Source organism: Sorex araneus, chromosome 5, assembly GCF_027595985.1.
Source record: "Sorex araneus isolate mSorAra2 chromosome 5, mSorAra2.pri, whole genome shotgun sequence".
Taxonomy (NCBI): domain Eukaryota; kingdom Metazoa; phylum Chordata; class Mammalia; order Eulipotyphla; family Soricidae; genus Sorex; species Sorex araneus.
In genome coordinates, this window is record NC_073306.1 from 206,784,725 (window position 1) to 206,808,814 (window position 24,090).

General features: G+C 49.8%; 1 protein-coding gene across 1 annotated transcript in view; it reads right to left on the reverse strand.

Moving 5' to 3' along the window:
- WDFY3 (WD repeat and FYVE domain containing 3) overlaps nt 1-24,090 on the reverse strand; it is a 284,440-nt gene that overhangs the window by 75,045 nt on the left and 185,305 nt on the right. The window contains 11 exon segments of the mRNA XM_055139598.1: nt 1,699-1,833; nt 4,285-4,520; nt 8,074-8,291; nt 9,376-9,496; nt 12,251-12,345; nt 13,111-13,272; nt 13,357-13,430; nt 16,537-16,689; nt 17,769-17,959; nt 20,894-21,005; nt 22,995-23,155. Coding sequence (XP_054995573.1) covers nt 1,699-1,833; nt 4,285-4,520; nt 8,074-8,291; nt 9,376-9,496; nt 12,251-12,345; nt 13,111-13,272; nt 13,357-13,430; nt 16,537-16,689; nt 17,769-17,959; nt 20,894-21,005; nt 22,995-23,155 — 1,658 coding nt within the window.

A 24,090-nucleotide genomic window follows, 5' to 3' on the forward strand; every position in this document is an offset into this window, starting at 1 on the left:
ACCTTTCTTCCCCTCCCTCCCTCCCTCCCTCCCTCCCTCCCTCCCTCCCTCCCTTCCTTCCTTCCTTCCTTCCTCCCTCCCTCCCTCCCTCCCTCCCTTCCTTTTGTTGTGGACAGTCAAACCTGGAGATGCTCAGGGGTTCCTCCTGGCTCTGCACTCAGGAATTACTCCTGACGGTGCTCAGGGGATCATAAGGGGTGCCGGGGATTGAACCCAGGTCAGCAGCGGCCCCACTGTCACTCCGGCCCCCCAAAGGTTTGTTTCCAATCAGCAACCTGGTAAGGTCGCTGCTGGTGGAGCGCGAAGGCTGTTCTCAACAGATGGGAAAATGATCGCAGAGTTCCGTGTTCTCCCTTGAACATGTATGTCACTCATTACTCTCCACGCCCCTGTGGGTGCTTTCCCAATGTGGAGAAGCAGCCCATGTTCTTGCTAAAACAGGTACCGTCTCTCCTTTCTCCCTTCACGTCTGAGTTTCATAAAATAAAAACTAACTTTGGAAAAAAAGGAAAAAGGAAAGAAATGGGGGAAGTCACTGCACTTTCCCAAGTCTCACAACATCACACAGGAACAGCGGGAACAGCCCTCTTGGCCGCCGAGCGACTGCGAGGAGTTCTGCGTCGACAGAGGCTCGGAGGTCTCTGTGCAGAGCCGGCCGCTTCCCCTCCAGCCCGGCTCGGAGCGCCCTGACACCCTGTGGCGTCCCAAGGCCTCGGAGCCACTAAGGGTGTCGCCGGCTAATTTCCACAAACCCCTTCCGGCCACACTCGCCCACAGGCCCGAGGGGAAAAGCTCTAAGGAAAGGCCAGCCTGGACCAGCCGCTGCCCCTTGGCCCAACCCTCCTCACGCAACTTCCGGGGAGCGGACAGGGGCTGGGGAGGGACTCCAGTGGCCCGCTGCATATGGGTGACGTCACAGCCATATGCCCGCCACCCCCACCCGGAGCCGAGTCCAGGGTGTTTCTGAGCCGAGGGTGCTGGGGGCTGGCTGGGGGCTCGGCCACGTCCTCCCGGCCCGGCCCCCTGCCTCTCTTGCCCCAGCAGCTGGTAGAAGGAAGAGGCTCTCGCCAGAGCAATGTCCTGCCACCGAGGGGGCTCCTGGCCGCAGTGAGAGGTGGGCACAGCGCTCCACGCTGGACCTGTGACTGGTGCCCAATGGGGGAGGCACCCTGTGGGACCTGATCCCCCCCGCCCAGGGTAGAACTGGAAAAGGGGACCCCCAGGAAGCTGAAGTGAAACGATGCCAGAGTGCAGGAGTGCCGGACGAGGGCACAGGAGCGGCACCACGAACAACAGTGCTCTTGGGCTCGGTTTGGTTTTCTGTGGAGCAGGGGATCGAACCCAGGGTGTAACACACACAGGGCTGACACACTGGCCCCGAGTCACTTCCCGAGCCCAGCAGAAAAGAACGACAGCTTCCAGGGAGGGCGGGGGCGCAGCAGGGGGGAGGGGGGCAGCAGGGGTCACCATCGCTACCACCAGCAACTTAGACCAAAGAGGACGGGGGCACCAGAGGTAAAAAACGTCTGAAGTGCCAGAGACAGATGGGAAGCGGCCACGGTCCCCCTTGGCGTGGCCTGGCACCCTTGGCATGGGCTGACAGACCAGGGGCTCCGCTCGCCGAGCCCTTGTCCATGGGCTGGAGTGCTCCTGGCTCCAGTGCTCTTTCTCGCGGGGACGGCAGCCCGGGGAACTCACTGAATTCAGCATGCTTCGGAGCATCCCCAGCAGGAGAAAAGCGGCCTCTGTGCAGACGTTGTGGATGGAGGAGACCACGGGCCCGCTGGAGGCGGGAACCCCGAAGATGAACGTCCAGATGGAATCCAGATCGAACTGCAAAGGGGAGAGCAACCGCCGCGGTTGGCTGTCTGTCCGAGGGAAAACCTGCGTAACGCCTAAAGTCCTAATCACTTTTTAAATCTCCTTTTCAAACTGAACAATCCCTACCAAGTTCTGTATTCCAAAACTCGTGTTTATTATTTATTTTTTAAAATACGCCACAGCAACGGAATGCGGTAGGCCATTCTGTCTAGTACCTAGGTTAAAAATGCTAACTGGCCAAGAAATGAAATGCCAGAACAGGTGATTTTAGTGCAGGAAGTTTTATTTTTATTTTTTTCTTTTTGGGTCACACCCAGAGATGCTCAGGGGTTACTCCTGGCCTTGCACTCAGGAATTATTCCTGGTGGTGCCCGGGGGGACCATATGGGATGCTGGGAATCGAACTCGGGTCAGCTGCGTGCAAGGCAAACGCCCTACCTGCTGTGCTATCGCTCTAGCGCCTAATGCAGGATCTTTTATAAAAGCACGCCAAAGTCATTTTTATCACCCTCAGCCATATTCGAACTCAGTTTTAGATTACAGATAATGTTTGACAAAATAAAATACTTTGAGCAGATTTATTCATAGCAGTTTTATGTAACACTGTATGGATACGGTGTCATGAATATTTTGAAAGATTATATAACCAGCCAAACCGCTAAGAGTGACTCTATCTTGATTCAATATAAAGATCTAGACTGTGCTTTCACTTCAAAGGTTTTGCCAGTTACTACAAGGGATCTGAGTAGCATTTGGCACGCTGATAGAACAGATGAGTTTAAAAGCTAAATTTGTGAGACTTTGCGGTGCCACAACCATAAGTGATCCAGAGCTTTAAATAGTCCCCCGTTAAGGCACACCGTTGTTTTCCTACGCACGGCATCCAGCACCAAGCAATCAGAAACATTTTCCTTGTCAGAACTAGCACCAAGAATCTTATCTTACCACCCAATAAATGCCTGGTGTCGAGGTTCAAAATACATGGAACCAAAACAAGCCACTTTGGGGCAGCGATTATTGTTAACTAAAGGCACTTGAGAAATAGCTCGTGCAAGAAGGACACGGATCACCCCTCTGTCGTCCCCTCTGAAACAAGTTGACACTCCGTGTGTGTGTGTGAACACAAGTTGATTCATCTGGATGTGAATCTTTAAAAGAACACACCCTCCTCCACGGGCAGATGGCTGGAGGCACACACGTCTCTACGTCATCATTTTGCTCTCTGTCCCCCGTCCTTCTGTTTAGTCAGTCTGATACACTACTTCGTCTAAAATGACGAAAATCTTTGTCACTTTGAGTCCCTTATGCTTGCACCATTCCCATACCTACATATGTCCTTTAATTTGATAATCTCTTATTTTTATTTTTATATATACTTTTTATTCTTTTATAGAATCACCATGTGGAAAGTTACAAAGCTTTCAGGTTTAAGTCTCAGTTATACAATGCTCGAACACCCATCCCTTCACCAGTGCACATATTCCACCTCTATCTTGTTGCTCTACCAGCTGAGTGAGGGATCCCAGCCAGAGCCTCAAGGCTTGCAGGGCTGGAGAGATAAGGCCACTGTCCAGAGGCTGAATTCAACGTCCAAGCCAAAAATTTCACTCATTCTCTCTGACTTTTTGCAATTCCAGCTGGATATGAATCTTGAAACATTTCTGATTGGTGACAGGACGTTCTACATGGGAAGGTGCTTTCTCTACACGCAACCAACCGGGGTTTGATCCCGGGTATCCATGCAGTCCCTGAAGCCTGCCAGGAGTGATTCCTGAGTGCAGAGCATCGCTGGGTGTGCCCACCCCCCAAGGACCTCCCCCCAAACCCAAAACAACAGCAAAAACAAACCCCAAACCCTATAGTTTCAAAGTAATTAATTTTCTTCTTTTCTTTCCTCTAATGGGACGTGCACCATTTTCATTTTTAGTTCTACAGAAAAAAATTCATATTCCTAGAAGAACCCTCTGTACCCAAATCATCCCTTAGATCACCAAATACCACCCCAAAATCCTTATGCATTCACAGCCATGCTGTATAACTGTAAAGGGAACAGAACGACTTCATGAGGACAAAGAATTTCTTTGGGTCTGCGCTGGAGCCATAGCACAGCAGGTAGGGCGTTTGCCTTGCATGCGGCCGACCCAGGCTCGATCCCCGGCCTCCCTCCCATAGGGTCCCCCGAGCACTGCCAGGAGCAATTCCTGAGTGCAGAGCCAGGAGGAAGCCCTGAGCATAGACACGTGTGACCCAAAAAGAAAAAAAAAGGGGGGGGGCACAGATAATTAAAAAATAAAATTTTTTTGTGGGGAAATTTTCTACATAACATTTCCATTTTTCAGTTCCAACTGAGAGACTCCCCCCCCCGCAAGAAAGGGTGCGACTCAGTTGGCCGTCCCCGGGGCCCCGGGGGAAGGAAGGGGTGACACAGACAATGACACGTACGCCGTCCCAGGTGGTTCCTACCTGGCAGCCCTGCTTGCAGCGGCCGCTGCTGACGGGAGCACTGACCTGCAGCTTCTCGGGCAGCTCGCTCACGGGCTGCTGCAGGAACAGGGCCATGAGGAGGAAGTAGAGGGCGGGGACGTTGGTGTGCTTGGGCAGGAGCGACTGCAGCAGCGGGAAGCCGGGGAAGTGGCAAGCGTCCCGGTTAATCTCCCGCACCGTGGACCGGCCGCCGGCGCTCCTGCCCACGTTGAAACCTGCAGGAGGAGAAAGGGGACCGTTGAGGACGCGCTTTGTCACCGTCTCCACCCCTGCAAGGGCAGCTCGGCCATACACCTACGGCCACGCGGGCACTGACCGCTCAGCGGCCGGATCCATTGGCCAAGGCGCAAGTTTTACTTATTCTGATGTTGGCGATTCCACCTGGACCTGAATCTGGGAACGTTTCTGATCAATGATGGAACCTTCCACTCAGCTTTAAGGACAACCTAAGGAGGGATCAAATCTCAGGCTTCCACTTCCCTGAGAAGAAAGTGAAATGCAAAATACAGCCCCAGGGGTCCGGAGTGATAGCACAGTGGGGAGGGCGTTTGCCTTGCCCGTGGCCCACCTGGGTTCGATTCCCAGCATCCCATAAGGTCCCCCGAGCACTGCCAGGAGTAATTCCTGAGTGCAGAGCCAGGAGGAACCCCTGTGCATTGCCAGGTGTGACCCAAAAAGCGATAATAATAATAATAATAATAATAATAATAATAATAATAATAATAGTAATAATAATAATAATAATGCCCCAATCTCGGATGCTCCAACAGTGCAGACTGCATACTGTCAGGCGCAGCTCCAGGGCAGAGGAAAAGGCACCTGCTTTGCACGTGGCCAGGGGGTTTGATCCCCGGTGTCCCGTAGGGCCCACTGGGCTGCCACCCCACGCGTGATTCCTGAGCACAGAGCCAGGAGAACCCCCTGAGCATGCCAGGTGTGGCCCCCAAACCAAAAAAATTTACAAAAGTTTAAGTGGTAACATGGTTCATCTGTCCTCGGAATCACGATATGTCAGCGGAACTTAAGTTCCCTACAAATTGAAAGACAGAATCAATAAGATAAGCCACTTTTTGGTCACCACAGTTTCTGTACCCCTGTGGCGAAGGGCACGGGAGCGGGTGACAGGCCAGAGTGGCTGCAGCTGTGGCGGCCTGGCCGAGGGGACACCCACAGGACCTCAGCTCCTTCTCCCGCGCTACCCCAGAGACCCCCAACCTTTCTCTCTCCGGGTCTCCTCCCGGGTGCACGCTGTGTCTCCCGCCCCCCACGCCTCCCATTTCCCCCTGGAACAGTTGGGGGGTCACAGAGGCCACCTGGTCCCTGGCCACGAAACACTAGCCCAGAGTTATCCATCGTTTCCATCTTTGCTTTCACCTAATTTCAGGCAACACTTGAGCCCGTCTCCCCTCTGGCTCTCAGCACAGAAGGAAAACTGGCCCGTTGCACCGGGAAACTTCTGCAAGTAACAATCAATCGGTGCAGGAAACCCTGCATTTTTATTTTAAATACACTTTTACAACTTCCTCTTTTTTTTTTTATGAAATAAGCACATAATGGCTACGATTTGACATAATAGGAGATTTGGATCTGTGTTGCTTTGCAAATACTTAAACTAGCGAACTGTGTTCAGTGGTGTGAACTAACCTTCTGCAGTACGCTCTTGCATTTGAACAGCCACCACCACCACCACAACAAAATCACACGGCAGTTTATCCTGCTGGCTCAGCTGTATCTCATCTCTCAAGCATAATGGGCATGAGTGATGAACTGCTGACATCCCTCTTGCAACATGAAACCATGTGATTTATACAAACCACCAGGCTGAGGAATGGTGGCACCAGAGCATGGAGTCTTAAGATTTCCTTCACGGAGTTGGGGGGAGCCCCTCAAAGAAGAAGGCGCTCGGGAACCACTCCTACCAACACTCGGCTCGGCTGCTGAGGGTCAAGGTTCGCAGCCCGGCAAAATGGTACATCTGAAGCCGAAATATTCCAAGTTGACCACCAGGCACCCCCCACAGTGCTCACCCGACACTGGCAGGGAAGACACAGGGGACACACCCAAGTGCAACACCCTAGGTGACCCTCCGAACTCTCTCTAGGCCCCTGAAGTCTCTATTTTCTTTTTCCGTCTTTGGGGTCATACCCTGTGATAGTGGTAGGCAGGTACTCTTGGCTCTGTGCTCAGGGACCACTCCCAGCCCTGTCCCAGGGATTAGCCCTGGTTGGCTGAGTGCAAATCCAGGATGTCAGGATCTCTTGGTCCCAAGTCTCTGCTCCGGGACCCGAGAAACCAAGTCATCTCTCCTGGCATTGGCATCACATGGCTACGTCTCTCTCTCTCTCTCTCTCTCTCTCTCTCTCTCTCTTTGGGCTGTTGGGGTCACACCTGGCGATGCTCAGGGGTCACTCCTGGCTCTACACCCAAGAATTACTCCTGGCATTGCTTGAGAGACCCTATGGGATGCCAGGGATTGAACCTGGGTCGGCCACGTGCAAGGCAAACGCCCTCCCCACTGTGCTATGGCTCCGGCCCCCACACGGCAACATTTCCTAACCGACTGTCTGTGCTAGGACTGAATTTTATTTATGGAAAACTCTACATGGATGTCTGAGCATAAAAATATACAGGGCTTTAGGAAACCAAAAGACATGAAATAAATAGGAAAATTAAGTTTGATGCCACTACAGGTCTTCCATGTAAACAAAAATCAGCATTCATTTCCCTTTCAGATTATTTCTATTTTCCTCCACATCTAATATTAAAAAAAAAAATCCCTCATGGGAACTTAAGAGTACAGGGCGGGCGGCAGAGTCCAGGGCCAGGGTCCAGCAGCCAGCCCAGACCCCAGGGCTCGGGCTATTCTCTTCACTCCCTGGACCTCACACCATCAGGAAACGCTTTGAGCGACAGAGTCACTTCACTTGCATCACTTTCACCTGAACCCGTGCTTACTCATGAAGCATTACTTTAGACTCAGTTACAGCGACAGGAAAGTCCTCTTCAGTGAAGAGCTCATAAAAGTGAGGTAGGAATAAGACATTACAAATATTAGTTTTGCTCCCCACCTCAACAAGAAATAGAATCAAGGAAGACGGTTATGTGTCTCCGTGCACATTCAGACACATCAGAGAGGCCGCCTGGAAAATTAAATCAGATGGGATCAAATCAGAACTAAACTCAAACTAGACACGGATGGAGAGGTGCTGGGTGTGGCCCCCAAACAAAACAAAACAAAAAGAACCTAAATCTCTTGCTACACACAACTATTTATAGCAGTATCTTTAGGCTATGAGAGGCTGCTAAAATCTCAGGGCTGGGATGGAGGGAGATGTTACTGGCACCCGCTCGAGCAAATCGATGAAGAAAGGGATGGCAGTGATACAGGGACAGTGATCTTTAGGCAATAGCCCTTCCCCAATTTTTAGATCCCAAAAGTATCTATAATAAGCATTTAAAATGTGTATTTTCAAACAGATAATCTTCCTCGAGAGATCATTTCAGTGAAAACAAAATGGTGTCAGCGCCACTTCTTTATCTCAAGAGCTTCTCCAGACGTGGTAAAGAACAACAAAATAATCCTATACTGATTTCCAACTTAAAAGTCAAAATTTACACCGGCTTCCCCCCACGCCCCCGTCCCCCAGCTCCCATGCCCAGTTAAATTAAATTCACGATTCCAAAGCAGTTACAAGACACATTGGACATTTAAACTGAAGATGAAAGTACAAGAGCTGATTTTAAACACGGACCGTCAAAGCCTCGTACCTAACACAGTCCCGATCTTATTCGTCAAGACAGAATCCGTCTGCTCCAGCCAGCCTCCACCACTGAGTCCCTCCTTGAACTTGATGAGGATCGACTGATTGCTCAGCAGGACCACGAGAATCCTCAGGGCCGCGGTGACGGTGCTGGAGTGCAGGTGCTCCTCCATGAACATCATGATCCAGTCGAAACCCAGGGTCCTCACCAGCTCCTCACACGCTCTACGCAGAGACGCAGGTGTGGAAGAAGAGAGAAAAGACAGAGGAACACATTAATGCCCAGCACTACGATAACAAATTCAGAAATAAAATATGGCGAGGTCTTGTTCGTAAATAAACTGAAAAGTTGTCTCAGCGAGTAAGATGGGGACTGTCTTCGGCACGAGGCTTTCACATTTAGAAAATAGTTATGTTATAAACCTCAGGGGACTGGAGCGATAGCACAGTGGTTGGCGTTCGCCTTTCACGCGGCCGACCCGAGTTCGATTCCTCCGTCCGTCTCGGAGAGCCCGGCAAGCTACCAAGAGTATCCCGCCCGCACGGCAGAGCCTGGCAAGCTACCCGTGCGTATTGGATATGCCAAAAACAGTAACGATAAGTCTCTCAATGAGAGACGTTGCTGGTACCTGCTCGAACAAATCGATGAGCAATGGGATGACAGTGACAGTGATAAACCTCAGGGTTTAAAAACATTTTAATGATAATAAAAAAAAAGTTCCAATGTGAAGTTGTACCAAGAAACAAAACCAAACCGGTTCCATAGTAAAGATGTACAATCCTCACCCCCCAAACATTTTCTCAAAGGAACAGAGATGTAATTCAATGCTACAGAGCAGGGGTGCAAGCCTTTTCCCTCTGCCAAGGACCACTGGATCATTTCTAGCACCATGTACAGGTCACACAATTCATGTGCAGTTGATGAGAAGCACACACATGTGTCCCTGCCATGGATCCCACATGATGTCATGGGCCTTCCATGACCCAGGGACTAAGCGTTCTCCATCCTGATAGAAAGCATGATCCCACAGGCTGGAGACCCGAGGTTTAATCCCTGGCACCATGCGACAAAACACCCAAAACACATTAATTTCCTACTTCCCTTCCACTCTACCCCCCTGTAAACAAGTGAAAAAATATATATACATTTAAAGGTTTAAAGACATATTGTTTAAATTTATAGTGTTATAATCTAATGGGAATCAATAAATTTTTTTAAAAGTCCATTAAAAGTCAATGGCAATGCTTTATTTTGTCTATAATGCATAACAGCAATTGGTGGCATCAATTTAAAAAAGATTTTACTTACTGCAAATTAATACTTGTCTTTTCTTTAGATGTATAAATTAATTTTAGCAAGATATCTAGAAGCCTGTTCCTCAGAAGTATAAGATTAGCTGACACAAGGCCTCCAAACTCTTCTTCAGTACCTGTAACAAAAATAAATACGAAAAACTTTTCCTTGCAGACAGGGTTAAATATATGCAACTAGGGTTAAGTGGATGCAACATGTTCTAGGAAATCTCACTGAAAAATGCATCATTTAGAATATATTATTTTTTTACAAGTGTTTTCCTAGAGTGGATAAGAGAAGAGGTCAGTAACATGAATTATCTTAAGTTCTTGAAAACAATATTCGCTTACACTGGACATTAAGCTGGTGACAAAACAGCTGTGAACTTTTTTTGCTTATTCTTAGTTTTTGGTTTCTGGACCACCCCCAGCAGAGCTCAGGCTCTGGGCTCTGTGCTCCGGGCTTACTCGGGGCTCTGTGACACAGGGGCTGATTCGTGTTTGGGGGCCACATGGCAGGCCAGAGACTGAACCTACCCACTCTCTGGCAAGTCCCCTACCCACTCTCTGGCAAATATTCCCAACACCCTACCAACATGGGAAGGTAAATAAATGAAAATCAATAAGAAAACTAATAATCCAAATCCTCCAATTTTCATTTTCTCTTTTTTCTTTTTGGGTCACACCCGGCGATGCACAGGGGTTACTCCTGGCTCTGCACTCGGGAATTACCCCTGTGCTCAGGGGACCATATGGGATGCTGGGAATCGAACCCGGGTCGGCCGAGTGCAAGGCAAATGCCCTACTCGCTGTGCTATTGCTCCAGCCCCTTCATTTTCTTTTTGAAGGCATTTCAGAGTTAATTAAAAACATTTTTTTGTTGTTGTTGCTTTTTGGGTCACACCTGGTGATGCACAGGGGTTACTCCTGGCTCTGCACTCAGGAATTACCCCTGGTGGTGCTCAGTGGACCATATGGGATGCTGGGAATCAAACCCGGGTCAGCCGCGTGCAAGGCAAACGCCCTCCCCGCTGTGCTATTGCTCCAGCCCCATCATAGTTAAATTTGCTAAACCAAAAAACTGAAAACAGGAAGCATACAGTTGTTTTTTGTTGGGCCACACCTGAGACTGGGGAACCAGGCAGGGTTGGGGATCAAACCCAGGCCCGTGCGAGCAAGGCAGACCCTGACCCAGCACAAGTCTCCCAGGGCCCTCTGTATTTGCATGGTAACCATGGAAACCTCTACTTTTTCATTACTGCTTTTATTTACTAGAATTGTCTCTTGCCTTGTGAGTCAACTAAAGGGTTATCAACTTATATTCTTGAAGATAAATTCTACTTTCACTGATCCTCTGTATTGCTTTTTTTTAAACACTTACATATGTATACTTTTACGCTTATATTTATTATGAAATACCAATGACTCTTAAAGTAGCTTCATACTCTAATTCCTATTTACTTAATGTATATTCACTACTTAGAAGGAATCCTTGCATATGGTAATAAAATGTCACGGCTAAGTGCTTAGAATGTGGGTTTCTAAAGCAGGGGAATGATTTTGGGTAAATTTTCTCTACCGGTCTTCATTTGCTCCCTTCTATAGTTAGGGGAACAATAGTACCTAATTCTCAGAGTCGGAACAAGATCATACAAAGCACTGAAATGGAAGATATTAAGCACACAAAGTTTATCTATGGATTTGGTCTTTCTAAACTTCTCATCCTGTTTCATGAAAGAAATACTGACACTCCCCAAAGAGTTGATAGTAGGTAAGTGGCAAAGGCCTATGTCCTCTCTGTAATCTGTAAGAGGTCATTTAGTCTTTCAAACCTCTTGGCTTCACCGTTAAAAAACATGATTATACTACTTTCTCTGATTTGTGAAGCCCTGGGATAGCTGTGCTCTAGGTGATTTAGTCAAAACTAAAGGGACTTGTTTATGAGGATGTGACACTTCCAAGAAAAGTATTTCTCCTTTATATGCCAGGGGGTGGGGCTATCAGGGTTCAAAGGAAATCCCTTATGTGATATGGTCTGGAATAACGTAACTAATTCTGAACATAAGATATCATGAGCTTGAGTTTAACTACAGGCTGGTCTAGAAAATCCTGTTTCAAAGTTTTTTGAACAAATCTTTTTCGAATATACTACAGAAAAATGTATTGGAACAGAGGACAAAAATGTAGATTATGTAAGGAAAATTAAAAAAACAGGCTGTTGCAGAACCAAGAACTCACATCTTATGACACTATTTCTATCTGATGCTTATATGAAATGATTCTAGTAAAACAGTCTTTTAGTGATTTCTATATATTTAACAGGAAAATGAAAATATAGATATAATTCACTTCAGCAAATAGCTGTTTCTGGAGCAATGGATATAAATTCAAAAACTCAAATGATGTCTAAAAATTTCACTGGAGGTTCACTAAAGAAAAATTGCTATGAATCCTCTAAAAATAGCAAAGCTTTTATTTTTAAATTAAGCATGACACTTAATGTTTTCAGGTTAACTCTATACCACATATCGTACAGGCTTGATTTATGACAAATCTATCTGAGAAGTATCCCCAAAATAAGCAATACAACTTTAAAATTAACATAATGTGGGCTGTAGAGATAGTAGCAAAAGCAGGGCGTTTGCCTTCTACTCAGCGGACTCACCTGACCCCCAGTTCACACTCCAGCACGACATACAGTGCCCAGAACCCCAAGAGGGGTGAACCCTGAGCACCTCTGGGCGTGCCCAAAACCAACACACACCACACACACACACACACACACACACACACAATGGTGACACAATAGTATCACATATATTCCAGCTTGAACTTGTAACAGAAGAAAATATGGCATAGCAATTAGTTCCCAAGATCCAGAATCAACTCACCAACTTCAAGCTTTTCTTCATTGTTTATCTCCATAACTACAAATTTTTCACAAACTGCAAAGGTTGGTAAAGTAGAAGAAATAAACTGGCCAAACCTTGAAGTACAAGGAGACATAGTTATAGATTTTACTTTTTCTGAAAAGTAATCATTTCACTTTTCCCATTTCTCTTATTTCCAAATAAGAGAAGACCTATCAAGTGAATGCTGGAATATTTCTAGAGATACTTCATAAAAATGCTTTGAGCCATACTTCATATTAGTAGCAAATGCATTACTGAAAAGATCTGAATAAGGCAACAAGGAAACACCTTCACCTGTTCATGTACCAGGTAGAAAACAGAAAAGAACTGGCATGCTCATTGTAGCCGTGTACATGTATGTTTGTGTACACAAAGCTGAGCAGAGCGGAAGCTAGGGAAGAGGGCTGATGACCACGAATCCTAATAATGCAATTTATTTTGGCGGGGGGGGGGGGGAATCTAAGATGTTCAATCGTATTGGGCTAAGTGCTACATTTTTTCTCACCACTATTCACATCATAAATAATGAATAAACAATGAATAATTTATTTACCACCCTAAACAATTTATTACCAATACATTATTTATCACCATAAATAATTTATTAATAACGATAAATAATGAACAAATCTTTATTGAATCACCACGGGAATGACTAGCTTTGAAGTTAGTAAGATCCCATGCTTTGCCACAGATATCCTGAATGTATCCCATAAATATCCTGAAGCGTGTAATTCTGTCATACAGGTGTTGCTGAGGAACAGTCGCTGATCTTGCCTGTCTTAACCTTACTGGTACCTTCAGTGAACAAAACCAGGACACACAGAAGCTTTTACTACCTGAGAAGATCGTTGCTGTTGGGGAATCCCTGGAGCAAGAAGCTCAGCACGTTACTGATGGCGGCGATGGTGGGCTGGGATAAGGACATATCTCGGAGCGTCAGGAGCAGCTTGGGGATCAGCTGGAACTCCCTCATCAGCTTGGCATTCTTCGAAGCTTCACTGTAAGAGAACGATGAATTTACTGACTCTCCGTACAGTCTCTACCATGACCCAACAACGACGCGTGTCGGCGTTCAGAGATACCTGGATTCCGTGAGCAGTTCAATGAAGTGTTCGAATAAGGAAAGGTGAAGTTCGTACGGCGCGTGCAGCCAGACCTAGGACACAGAGGGCAGAGGGCAGAGGAGGTATAACTAGGGTTAGAAATCCCCCAAATGTCCATCCACCAAACAGCGTTAGCACATCGGACTTCTTTCATACTTAACTACCTAGAAGCATCTTATTAATTCCCATTTGATGAAGCCCTATAAAACTGCTCACACGGTGGGTTTCTGGTTCTGTTTTTTTTTAAAAAAAGGTAATTTCTGGGAAAATATGGCCTGAGAACTGTAGTCTGGGATGTACAGGAGACGCCTCCAGGAAGAGCCACTCTTAAGGCTTAATGTAAGAGCCTTACATTAAGACATTTTCTGTCTTCACACAAAATGACTAGGGACAAATGGAGTACTAGCTGAGGAAAGGAGAAAGCAATATGTCCTACATGGAATCCCGCCCTGGAGCGGATCTCCCAGTAATCTAGAGTGCTGAACTCTACATTAGATTAGAGAGCTAATTAGAGTTCTAACATTAGGGACAAAAAAATGAGATTCTGTCCCTGCGTTAATCTCTTAGGGGATTTCCCCGAAAGGAGGGGCCTTACATCTGTTTACTGTTGTGATCATGTTCAACCCCACCTATGTGCACCCCCACCCGACACAATTTCTAAATAACAACGAATGCCATGGGAGAAGAGGAGAAAAATAACCGGTCCCTGATTACTAACCAGCTTGCGGCCTCTTCCCTTCATGCGTCCGTCACCTTCGGTAGGCCTGGGGAGGCGGTTCTCGGCCACCAACACACACATCAAGCACCCACACTTTCTGAACTCACCGCTAACATATCTCAGTTACACAGCCGAGCACATTTCGGCTCCAGGGAGGCCTCCTCTGAAAGCTCCACCCGCCTTCCTGGGCACCTGGATCTCTGCTCTCGCGAATCTTTCAGTGCAGGTCCATTCGTTTCCTCTTCTAATGGGCTACATGCCTTCAAGGCGAGAGCCGTCCCACGTTTCTCTATCCTTAGCGCCAATGTGGAGCCTGGCTCTGACAGGCAGTAACTAAGTCTAAACGGATGATGGATTTTTGAATCAGGATTTTTAATATCAGGCTGAGGAAGGTGCATTTTGTTGTGTTGAAAGGGAAATCGCGGACTGTTTTTTTTTTTTTTTCGAGAAAGTGATAGGATTCTGCCTCCAAAAGAATAAGGTTAAATGCTATTTGGGCTAGAGAGAGGGAAGGGGCGAGAAGGGACCGGGCTTCTGTCAGGACGGAGCGAAGAGGAGGCGGAGAGCAAGGAAGCGGAACCTGCATGAGGTAATGCCGGACTCGGCTATAAACAGAGGGAGGAGGAAGCTGAAATGTTTTCAGTTCTCAACCTCCGTGACAGGGAGAACGGCGGCGTTATTAATAGAAGCCCAAGGAAGAAGGGAAAACTAACTTTGGGGAAGGGCGCTAAGTTTAGCTTAGGTGTTGCTGGAGCACAAATATGGAAACACCGAGTGGGAAATTAGAAATCCAGCCTGGGAGTCAGATCCCGAGCGGGAGATGCAGGTCTGGGGAGAGACACGGCAGCGGCCGCGTGAAAGTAAAGAAAAGGACACACAGCACACACAGACACACACAGACACACAGACACATGCGCGCGCAGAGAAGGTCAAGAAGAAACAGAAGAATGCACGTGCTGTGCCACGGAAATATGGAAGCAGCAAAGGGGGCCGGAAGGAGCAGGGCAGCGAGGCCAGAGGCCGAGACACACGGGCAGTCACGGCGGGTGGGCACTGAGGAGCACCGGACCCTGGGTGGGCGGGCAGCAGGGCACACTGGCAAGAGATCTCGAACCACTCACGCGGGGCTGAGGAGGGGGACAGAGGGCACGGTGCTCGCCTTGCCACGCCGCCAACCCTGATTTGGCCCCTCTGTCCAGTCCTCGGGCACTTCCAGGAGGGGCCCCTGAGCACTGCTGAATGTGGCCCCCAAAAACAAACGTGAAATACACAAGATGGAGCACAGGACAGTCACGAGGAAGCAAGTCTCGAGGGCCTGGCTATGGCGGCTGGTGAACATTCAGTGCTGGTACTGTGTGAGCGGGAGGGTTGTAACTGAAGAGGACGAGATCTTTGCACTCACAGTCTCACAAGGACACGCGCGCGCGCATACACACACACGTGCGCGCGCGATGTATAGACAAAACACTGCGAACGAGACACTAAATAGAGAAATTAAATGGCTGAGCGATATCCCAGGCAGACGGAGTAAGGCATGTGCTAAGGTAATAGAAGAAAATCCTGCTGTTTTGCCAAGATGACTGATATTCTACTACACGGCTCTGACTAACCAACTTTCAGGTTCAGATTCCCATGAGCTGTGGAACGCTTTTATCAGTTACTTCAGGAAGGGTGGAGAGAGCACAAGAGCCAAGGCCCCTTCGTGCTCAGGGGTCCTTGCTGACCGCGGATTGAGGAGCAAACTCTAAGCACCACGAGGCGGGGCCCAAACCCCACCCCTTCCCCCTGCCACACACACCTGAAAGTTTCCAGGGATATTGGATGAAATACTTGATTTCCTTTTGGCAGGGAGGGATGGTCACACCTGGGGATGCTCAGGGCTCAGTCCAGGCTCTGCCCTGAGGAATTACTCCTAGCAGTGCTCAGGGAACCATATGGGATGCTGGAGACCAAATACGGGTCAGCAGCGTGCAAGGCAAGGGCCTGACCTGCTGTAGTCTCTCTGCAGCTACTGTTGAGTATATGGACCGTCCTGCCTCGCTTCTTTAATATTCTACAATAGAATCTCTCTCTCCCCCTCTCCCTCCCACTCTCTCCCCCTCTCCTCCCTCCCTCTCCCTCCCGCACACATAGCAGTACCCGGGGACTATTCCCGCAGGGCTCGGAGTACCAGACATTGTGCCAGGGATGAAATCCAGGTCAGATGAACACAGGGTAAGCACCCTAACCCCCCTGTTACTATCTCTTTGGCCCCAAGACTGAATACTTCTGAGAAGAAATTCTATCACTCCCCTATATTTCCTACTCCACGTAAGCAACTAGTACAGGCGTTTAGAATATAAAAAAACGGCTTGGAGGAGAGGTCGCCGGTGAGCTTCTCAGTACTCAGGAGTGACGGAACCCCGGGGTGACACAGAGCCAGCGGGGGCGGAGATACATACCTCAAAATCACACAGCAGGTCCTGGAAGGCAGTGGAGTTGGGAATGATGGAGGTCTCGTGGCCGCTATCGACAGTGCCCACCAGGGAGAAGGTGAGGTGGAGGATGTGGCTGTTGAGAAGGGAACGCTTCTTCTTCAGCAGCATCGCCAGCAGCTGCAAGAGAGCGGGACGGACATCAGTGCCAGCCCGGGCACCGGAGGACCCGACGACACCCAGCAGAAACCCGTGAGTAGGTTTCTAAATCTTTACAAGGACAATTAGAGACACAGAAATTTTTGTTATGGCATCAAGCAAAGTCTGAGAAGTAGGATAATCCCATCACTTGAAGTATTCTTTCTCTACTGAGCCAGAGAGCTAGCGGCGTGTGCAAGGCACCTGCTGTACTTAAGCTGTGCGAAAACAACACAATCGAGAGATAGTGCCATTGAACACAGAGCCCCGCCTAAGGTCGGACTCACTTTGTTAATAGTAGAGGGATTTCATCTTCTTTTACCTACTTCGATCCTCATAATTAACTTTCTGCCCCAAACATGCAGAGGTTGTGGGAATGTGCCGTGAGTGGTTTTAGTATTTTAAATATTTTGAAATGCTTTAACTCCCACGTGGATTTCCAAGATCAGTAAGATTTAGAATCTTTCACATCCCTTAGCTAGGGAAGGGAAGGGCCAGGGGGCGCAGGTGTGGTGGGCAGAGAGAAAGAGACCAAGAGAGCTCTGGGCAGATAACCCACAGGGCAGGGCGGCGGAAGCTCTTCCCACCTGTGACCTCTTTTTACCCAAACATACTTGTGCGACCGTGGGTATCTACGTATATAAAACCAGCATACGGATCAAGTATCTACTGATAATAGAACAGAAATTCACTTTAAAACAAATTTTTAAGAGTTTTCACAACCCCGATATTCAGAGGTGCCCCCTGAGGTGCAGTTGTGAGCCCCAGCTCGAGGAGCCCGGTGATCACTGGGTTTCGTTTCTACTTTAGCAGAGCAGAGTTAACTCCGAGTGGGCAACACCCTTCTTGGGAGGTAGCCCAACTCGAGGGCTTAGAAGTGGCCTTCCGTGCAAGGGGGAAACAATGCAACCACGATGAGGACACACACTCTCACCTGACCTGTTAGTTTTAGGAAAATCTATTAAATCTATTAGAATCATAGCGTCCTTATCAAGAGAAAGGAACAACCCCGAGGGTTTCCTGCAGGGAACACAACTGAGCGCGAGCTTTGGGGGGCGCACCTGATAACCCCGGATCCTCTCCATCTCCTTGCTGGCCAGGGGGTTGCTCTTGACCACGCACACGAGGGCCTTGACCGCCGCGTAGAGCCCTTCCACGTCCGAGGCCATGGCCACCAGACCCAGGATGGCCGCCGCCCCGCCGATGTACTGCAGAGTAGTGGCGACGGGCTTAGGGACAAATGTCCTTACCCCTGAGCGAGAGAGAGGGGGACATTATTAAAAGGCATCCCTCAGGGAAACAAGAACCAAACACACATCATCTGAACAAACAGTCAACCCAGATCTGGAGACAACCGGGGTCCCGGAGCACAGATGAGCGGAGAAGGGAACGGAGGGACGTAGCCACGGCACGAGGACTCAGCGACAAGATCAAGGAACCCTTGCAATGGCAGCTGTGTGTGTGGAACATGCCCTGCGGCGTGAGGTCAGCCGCAGGCAGAGGGACAGAACAGAGGGACTCGGGCACAGCATAGGAAGAAACATAGTGTGGGAGTAACAGATGCTGCAGGGTCTTCAGAGTCTGTGTACGTGAGTCCGCCCAGAGGACGGGGGTGGGAGGGGACTTCAGACACTGCAGGGGTGAAGGGATGCTGACACCCGGAGATGGGGGTGGGGCTGGAACAGCTTATGCTTGGAACTTTATTACTAATAGCATAAGCTTGAAACTTTCTTTTTTTCTTTTTGGGTCACACCTGGCAATGCACCAATGCACAGGGGTCACTCCTGGCTGTGCACTCAGGAATTACCCCTGGCGGTGCTCAGGGGACCATATGGGATGCTGGGAATCGAACCCGGGTCGGCCATGTGCAAGGCAAACACCCTACCTGCTGTGCTATCGCTCCAGCCCCTAAGCTTGAAACTTTATTACTAACAGTATTATACATCCCAGCGCCTGAAGTTTTAAAAGGGAAAACCACTAGAAAAAGTTTTACAAAGAAGACAAAGAGATGACCAGCAAAACACCCGTCATCTCTGCCCAGTAGGGAAAGGAGGGTGGTCAGTAAGCAAACGGGAGCCCGCAGCTGTTGGAAGGGATGTGGCGGGAAGGGCACCCTGGCAGGCGGGAGCGAGGACGTGAACTGGGGCATCAAGGAAAGCAGCGTAGACGCTGCTCTGACGTTAGGAACAGAAAAATGGCAACTCCCTTTCTGAGTGTTTGCACACGGTGTATGAGTAATTCGAAGTGAATTGTATATATCAAATAAATAAATACATGCACTTGTATGCACTTGCCCACTTATTGCACCAATCTCTATAATGGCCAAGAACTAGAAACAACCTAAATGACTACTGAGGAACAAATGAGAACCTGGCATACATGCGAAAGCAAATATTCAGCTAGAAAATAAAAAAATTCTGCCTTTTGTAACAAGGACGGACCTCGAGGATATTATATCCATGAAAGGAGAAAAACATTCTGTGATTTTACTGATAGGCAGCGTCTGGCAGACACCCTTCATTTCAAAACAAAAGCCTTCGAGTATTAAAAGCCAATGATACGTTACATCGATGCTCGCTGAGAGCATCTGAGGGGCAGTGCTCAGCCTCTCTCTAGCTCTGCACGGCCCCCTGGGCCCTGGGGGTTTAGCCCCCCAAACTAGCAACCAGAGTAAGTTCCAGGTAGAAGAGGGGAGAGGGCAACGGCGTTTCTCCTCCCAGGGAAGAGCCGGGCGTGAAAGCCAAGGGAAAAGCCAGGGCTGTGTCCTGGGGGCAGGTGCTCGGGGCTGGAGCACAGGCGCGGGGTCAGGGCTGGACTGTGGACAGCGCCTGGAGCCCCCGAGCGGGGGGCCTTGCCCTCCTCCCTGCTGGACAAATGCCAGAGACCCCGGGAAGGGATTTCTGAAGCAGGTGAAATGCCTCCCTGGGCCATGTTGATAGAGGGCGACGCTTCGGGCCTGAACTCCAGGACGGGGAGGGAAGAATCCTGCAGAGCACGGGGCGGGGGCCCCACCCAAGGTCACCCGGCAGAGCACGACGCTGCCACTCAAGCTGCTCCCGGCCACACAGGGAGGCAGAGGAGACCCAGAACCTCCGGAGAACACGAGCATGTGAAAGTACCACGCTGGAGTGTACGTGGTGTCAATGTTTTAAAAAAATCTCACAATTACATGCCTCCACTTTAAAAAAAAATAAATAAAAGCCATTGTTTAAATGTTGTTTGCCTATCAATCTAAAAAATTAATATGGATTTCATATTTCTATGTGCTTGGATGCACCCCAAGGCTTTCGAGTACACTAGCACTCGACTTTGAACTACCTTGCAAAGGGCAGGCGCTGCAAACTTACAGGAAAGAAAAATGGAAATCTAGAATTGAGCCTTCTGGCACAACGCCTCCTCGAGCCCCCACAGGAAGTCCCACTTAGCTCCCCACCCTCTGTATCCCCTGCCGCCGGAAGTAGACCACAGTGCTGCTTTATTTTTGAAAAGGGCCTAGCAGTGCTCTTCAAATAAATACTGATCCGGTGTTGCAGCGGCAGTGAGAGTCTAATAAAGTCGTATTTTAAAAAGCAACACGGGATGGACACGTGTGCACATTACCGGAAGGGGAAACTTGCCTTGCAGAATTCTGACGAGCACATTTGCGCCTCCTTAACCTAATAAACCCACTGACCTTCAGTACCGGGCATGCGACAGTACTCTGGGTTTGGGATGCCCTGTCTTGCACTCCTCTCCCGAACCGCCAGCTCCCCTGAAGTGGGGGGAGGGGGTGCGAAAGACTCAACCGCGGTTCCAGCAGGATGCGGAGCCCGCACCCAGAGCGCTCCCCCCAGCTCAGGGCCCAAGGGCAGGAGCGGCCCCACCACCGCGCCACAGCCTGGCCACAACTGGTGCTACTGCGAGCCTGGCACGTGCCGTGCCTCCACCCCTGCGTGCAGCACCGAGAGTTGCCCTGAAGCGCCACAGAGGCACGTAGCCAGTGCTCGGCAACGCCAACCCAAGAGGGCGGAAGTGGACGGGCTCCTCTAAACTCCGGCATTCATTCTCCAAGCTGACCGGCCCCTCAGACGGCTGCACGGATCTCGAAAGGTAACGAGGACGTCACAGGTCACCGCTGAGGTGAGGGAAGTGAACGCAGACTTCAGGGGAGACAAACGCGCGTGGAGGAGGGAATCCGGCTGATTACCCAGGTAGCCGATGAGCGCGGCCCCGATGGTGCGGGCGGGCCCGTTGAGGTGGCCGGCGGCGTTGTGGATGAACTTCACGGGCGTGGCGTTCTCGTGGGAGGAAATGCCTAACTGAAGAAGAGCACAGGAGGAGAGGTCACAACAGAGCCACACTCGCAACGCGCTGGGTTGGGAAAAGGAAAGAAAAGGCTGTGATTCATGGTCTGGCCCTGCTTTCCCGCCTTATCGGAATATTCGCCGCAGGACTCGAAGGGGCGTGCAGACTTCAGAAAGCACTGTCACTGTCACTGTCAGCCCGCTGCTCATCGATTTGCTCGAGCGGGCACCAGTAACGTCTCCATTGTGAGACTTGTTGTTACTGTTTTTGGCATATCGAATACACCATGGGTAGCTTGCCAGAATCTGCTGTGTGGGCGGGATACTCTCGGTAGCTTGCCGGGCTCTCCGAGAGGGGCGGAGGAATCGAACACGGGCCGGCCGAGTGAAAGGCAAACGCCCAACCCGCTGTGCTATCGCTCCAGCCCTATAATACACCGAGATCACTGTGCTATTGCTCCAGCCCTATAATACACTGAGATGGTCAAACAGCCTGGGGTGGGGGGGTTTTCTTGAAATGACACCAGAACGGGGGTGGGTGCTGTCTTCACTCCCCATGCATCTCAGCACTGGGCAGGACGCGGCCGCCTGCCACATGTCAACATGTGAATCAGATGGTCCCTAAATTATGTAAGAGCTTTACAGAGAAAACTGCCTACCTAATAGGAATATAGCTTAATACTAAGACCCAATACCTATACATGTAAACACACACACACACACACACACAGAGTCCTGGACAAACTTCTGCACAAGTGTCCACACTATTCCTTACTCTCTCCTTCCAGCCCTGGATTTCCTTCCCTTCCCCTCCGTTTTCCCTTCGGCAGTCAGAGCAGTCAGCCGCACGCAAAGGCCATTTGTTTTGTGGCAACCACCCTAACCATCAGCCACAGCAGCTCACAGATTTCCATGGTGCCCATCTCTCCCAGTTTTCTCTCTCTCTCCCTCCCTCCCTCCCTCCCTCCCTTTCTCTCTCCCTTCCTCCTTCCCTCTCCTCCATGTGTGTTTGTTTGTTTTGTTCTCAAGCCAGACCTGGTGATGCTCAGGGCTTACTCCTGGCTCTACACTCAGAGATCACTCCTGGCAGGGCTCAGGGGACCATCTGAGATGCTGGGGATCAAACCCAGGGGACTGAACCCAGGTCGGCTGCGTGCGAGGCTCTACCCACTACTATGGCCCACACCCTCTTAGCTCTCCTTTCAGCAGCTTCTTGCCCGTTTTCCCTGCCGGTCCTTCAGCTCCCCGACTCCGTGCCAGTGGCATGTCCTGGGTGACAGTATGCAAAGTGAAACTGCACTCTGGAGGTTCGACACAGACCTCAACTCTGACGGCTTCTCGCAGTGGCCTCTGCCGCCACACCTGTTCTGACACGCCTCTCATGTGAACTGTTATCATTGCTCTCAGAACTGGGCCACCTGGTTCACACTGTCACCTTCCAATCTGTCTCAGCAAAGTCATCCCGATACTAGCTAAAGAGTAATTTGGGGGGCTAGAGAATAGGACAGCAGGTAGGGTCTTTGCCTTGGACATGGTCAACCAGGTATCCCATATTGTCTCTCATTGAGAGACTTATTGTTACTGTTTTTGGCATATCCAATAGGCACGGGTAGCTTGCCAGGCTCTGCCTCGAGGGCTTGATACTCTCGGTAGCTTGCCGGGCTCTCCGAGAGGGGCAGAGGATTTGAACACGGGTCAGCTGCGTGAAAGGCGAAAGCCCAACCGCTGTGCTATCGTTCCAGCCCAATTACAGTCTATAAAATAGAAATTGTTTTCCAAAATTAAATTCCTTAACTATTAATGTAAGTATAAACCATGCACGGACAATAGAAGGAAATTCTGTTTTCTGAAGTAAGCTAAATATCTAAATGTTTGGTTTACCTTCACATCCAACCAAACCAGTCAAAACCATCGTGCGGGGCGCTGTTTTCAGCACCCACCTGTCCCCGGGGAGCACGGGCACCGAGGCCTGGCAGTCTCCCAGCCCCGAATCTGCCCGTTTACCTGCTTCGCGATGGCTTTGCTGTCCAGCTTGTTGTACACCTTGCGGATTCTCGCCACGGTCAGGGACGAGACGGAGAGCGCATAGAGGCCGAATGACACCTTCTCCTCCGGGACCAAGGACACAGGCGAAGGGACGATACCTTCAGATTTGGCATCTTTGCCTGCAGAAGAAAAAGAATCCTTTTCAAAAGTCATCAGTCGTTCCCCGTATCTTCACCATTTCCTTTTTAAAAATCTTTACTGTCATTTTATTTTCAATGTGCAGACATGAAAATCGTCAAAACGGAAATGAGCTGAATTTTAAAAACTATTTTAAACAAGTGCCCAGAGGTAAGAGAAGTGAAGAGCATGACAACTGGTCTCCAGCATTAAGTGGCCACCTCCCTGCACTCTCTGTGCAGGGGCCAGGGGACGGAGCAGGAAGGCAACGGTGGGGGGGAAAGTGTGCGCCACAGAGGCAGGCTGGGGGGCGGGAGGGAAACTGGGGCGCTGGCAGAGGGATCAGTGCTGGAACACTGCGTCTGAAATGTAATCATGACCAACTCGCAACCTTCTAATTCACTGTCATCCAATACATATGAAAAAACTAATTTATTTCACCAAGTCTGTTATTTCGTTGTTTGGACATAGGGAAATGCTGGAGCCCAGGGGCCCGAGGCCCCCAGTTTGGGCGTGTTTAACATACAGCAGAGGGGGAAGGTTTCAGGAGGGGGCGTGTCTCCCAGGCAGCATTCAGGGGGCCAAGTGCCACTCAATGCGCTCAGCCAGCCGGGAGCCCAGGAGGTGGCCGGAAACTGCGAGGTCCACCCTGCCATGCTCAGGGGACCCTGTGCTGCTCAGCTCCAACTGGGTCCCGGAGCGGGCAAAGCACCCACACCGCTGGCCACCGGCGCTCTCTCTGCCCAGAAGAGAAGGGCCGCTTCTCCCATCACTGTGCTGCGTGTGGGCCGGCACCGCTCAGCGCCTACTCTTGGCTTTATGCTCAAGGGTGCCTCCTGGCGGTGCTCAGGGGACCATACGTGGCGTCGGGATTGAACGGGGGTTTTGTCTGAAGCTGCCACATGCAAGGCAGGTACGTGTCTGACCTCCCTGCACT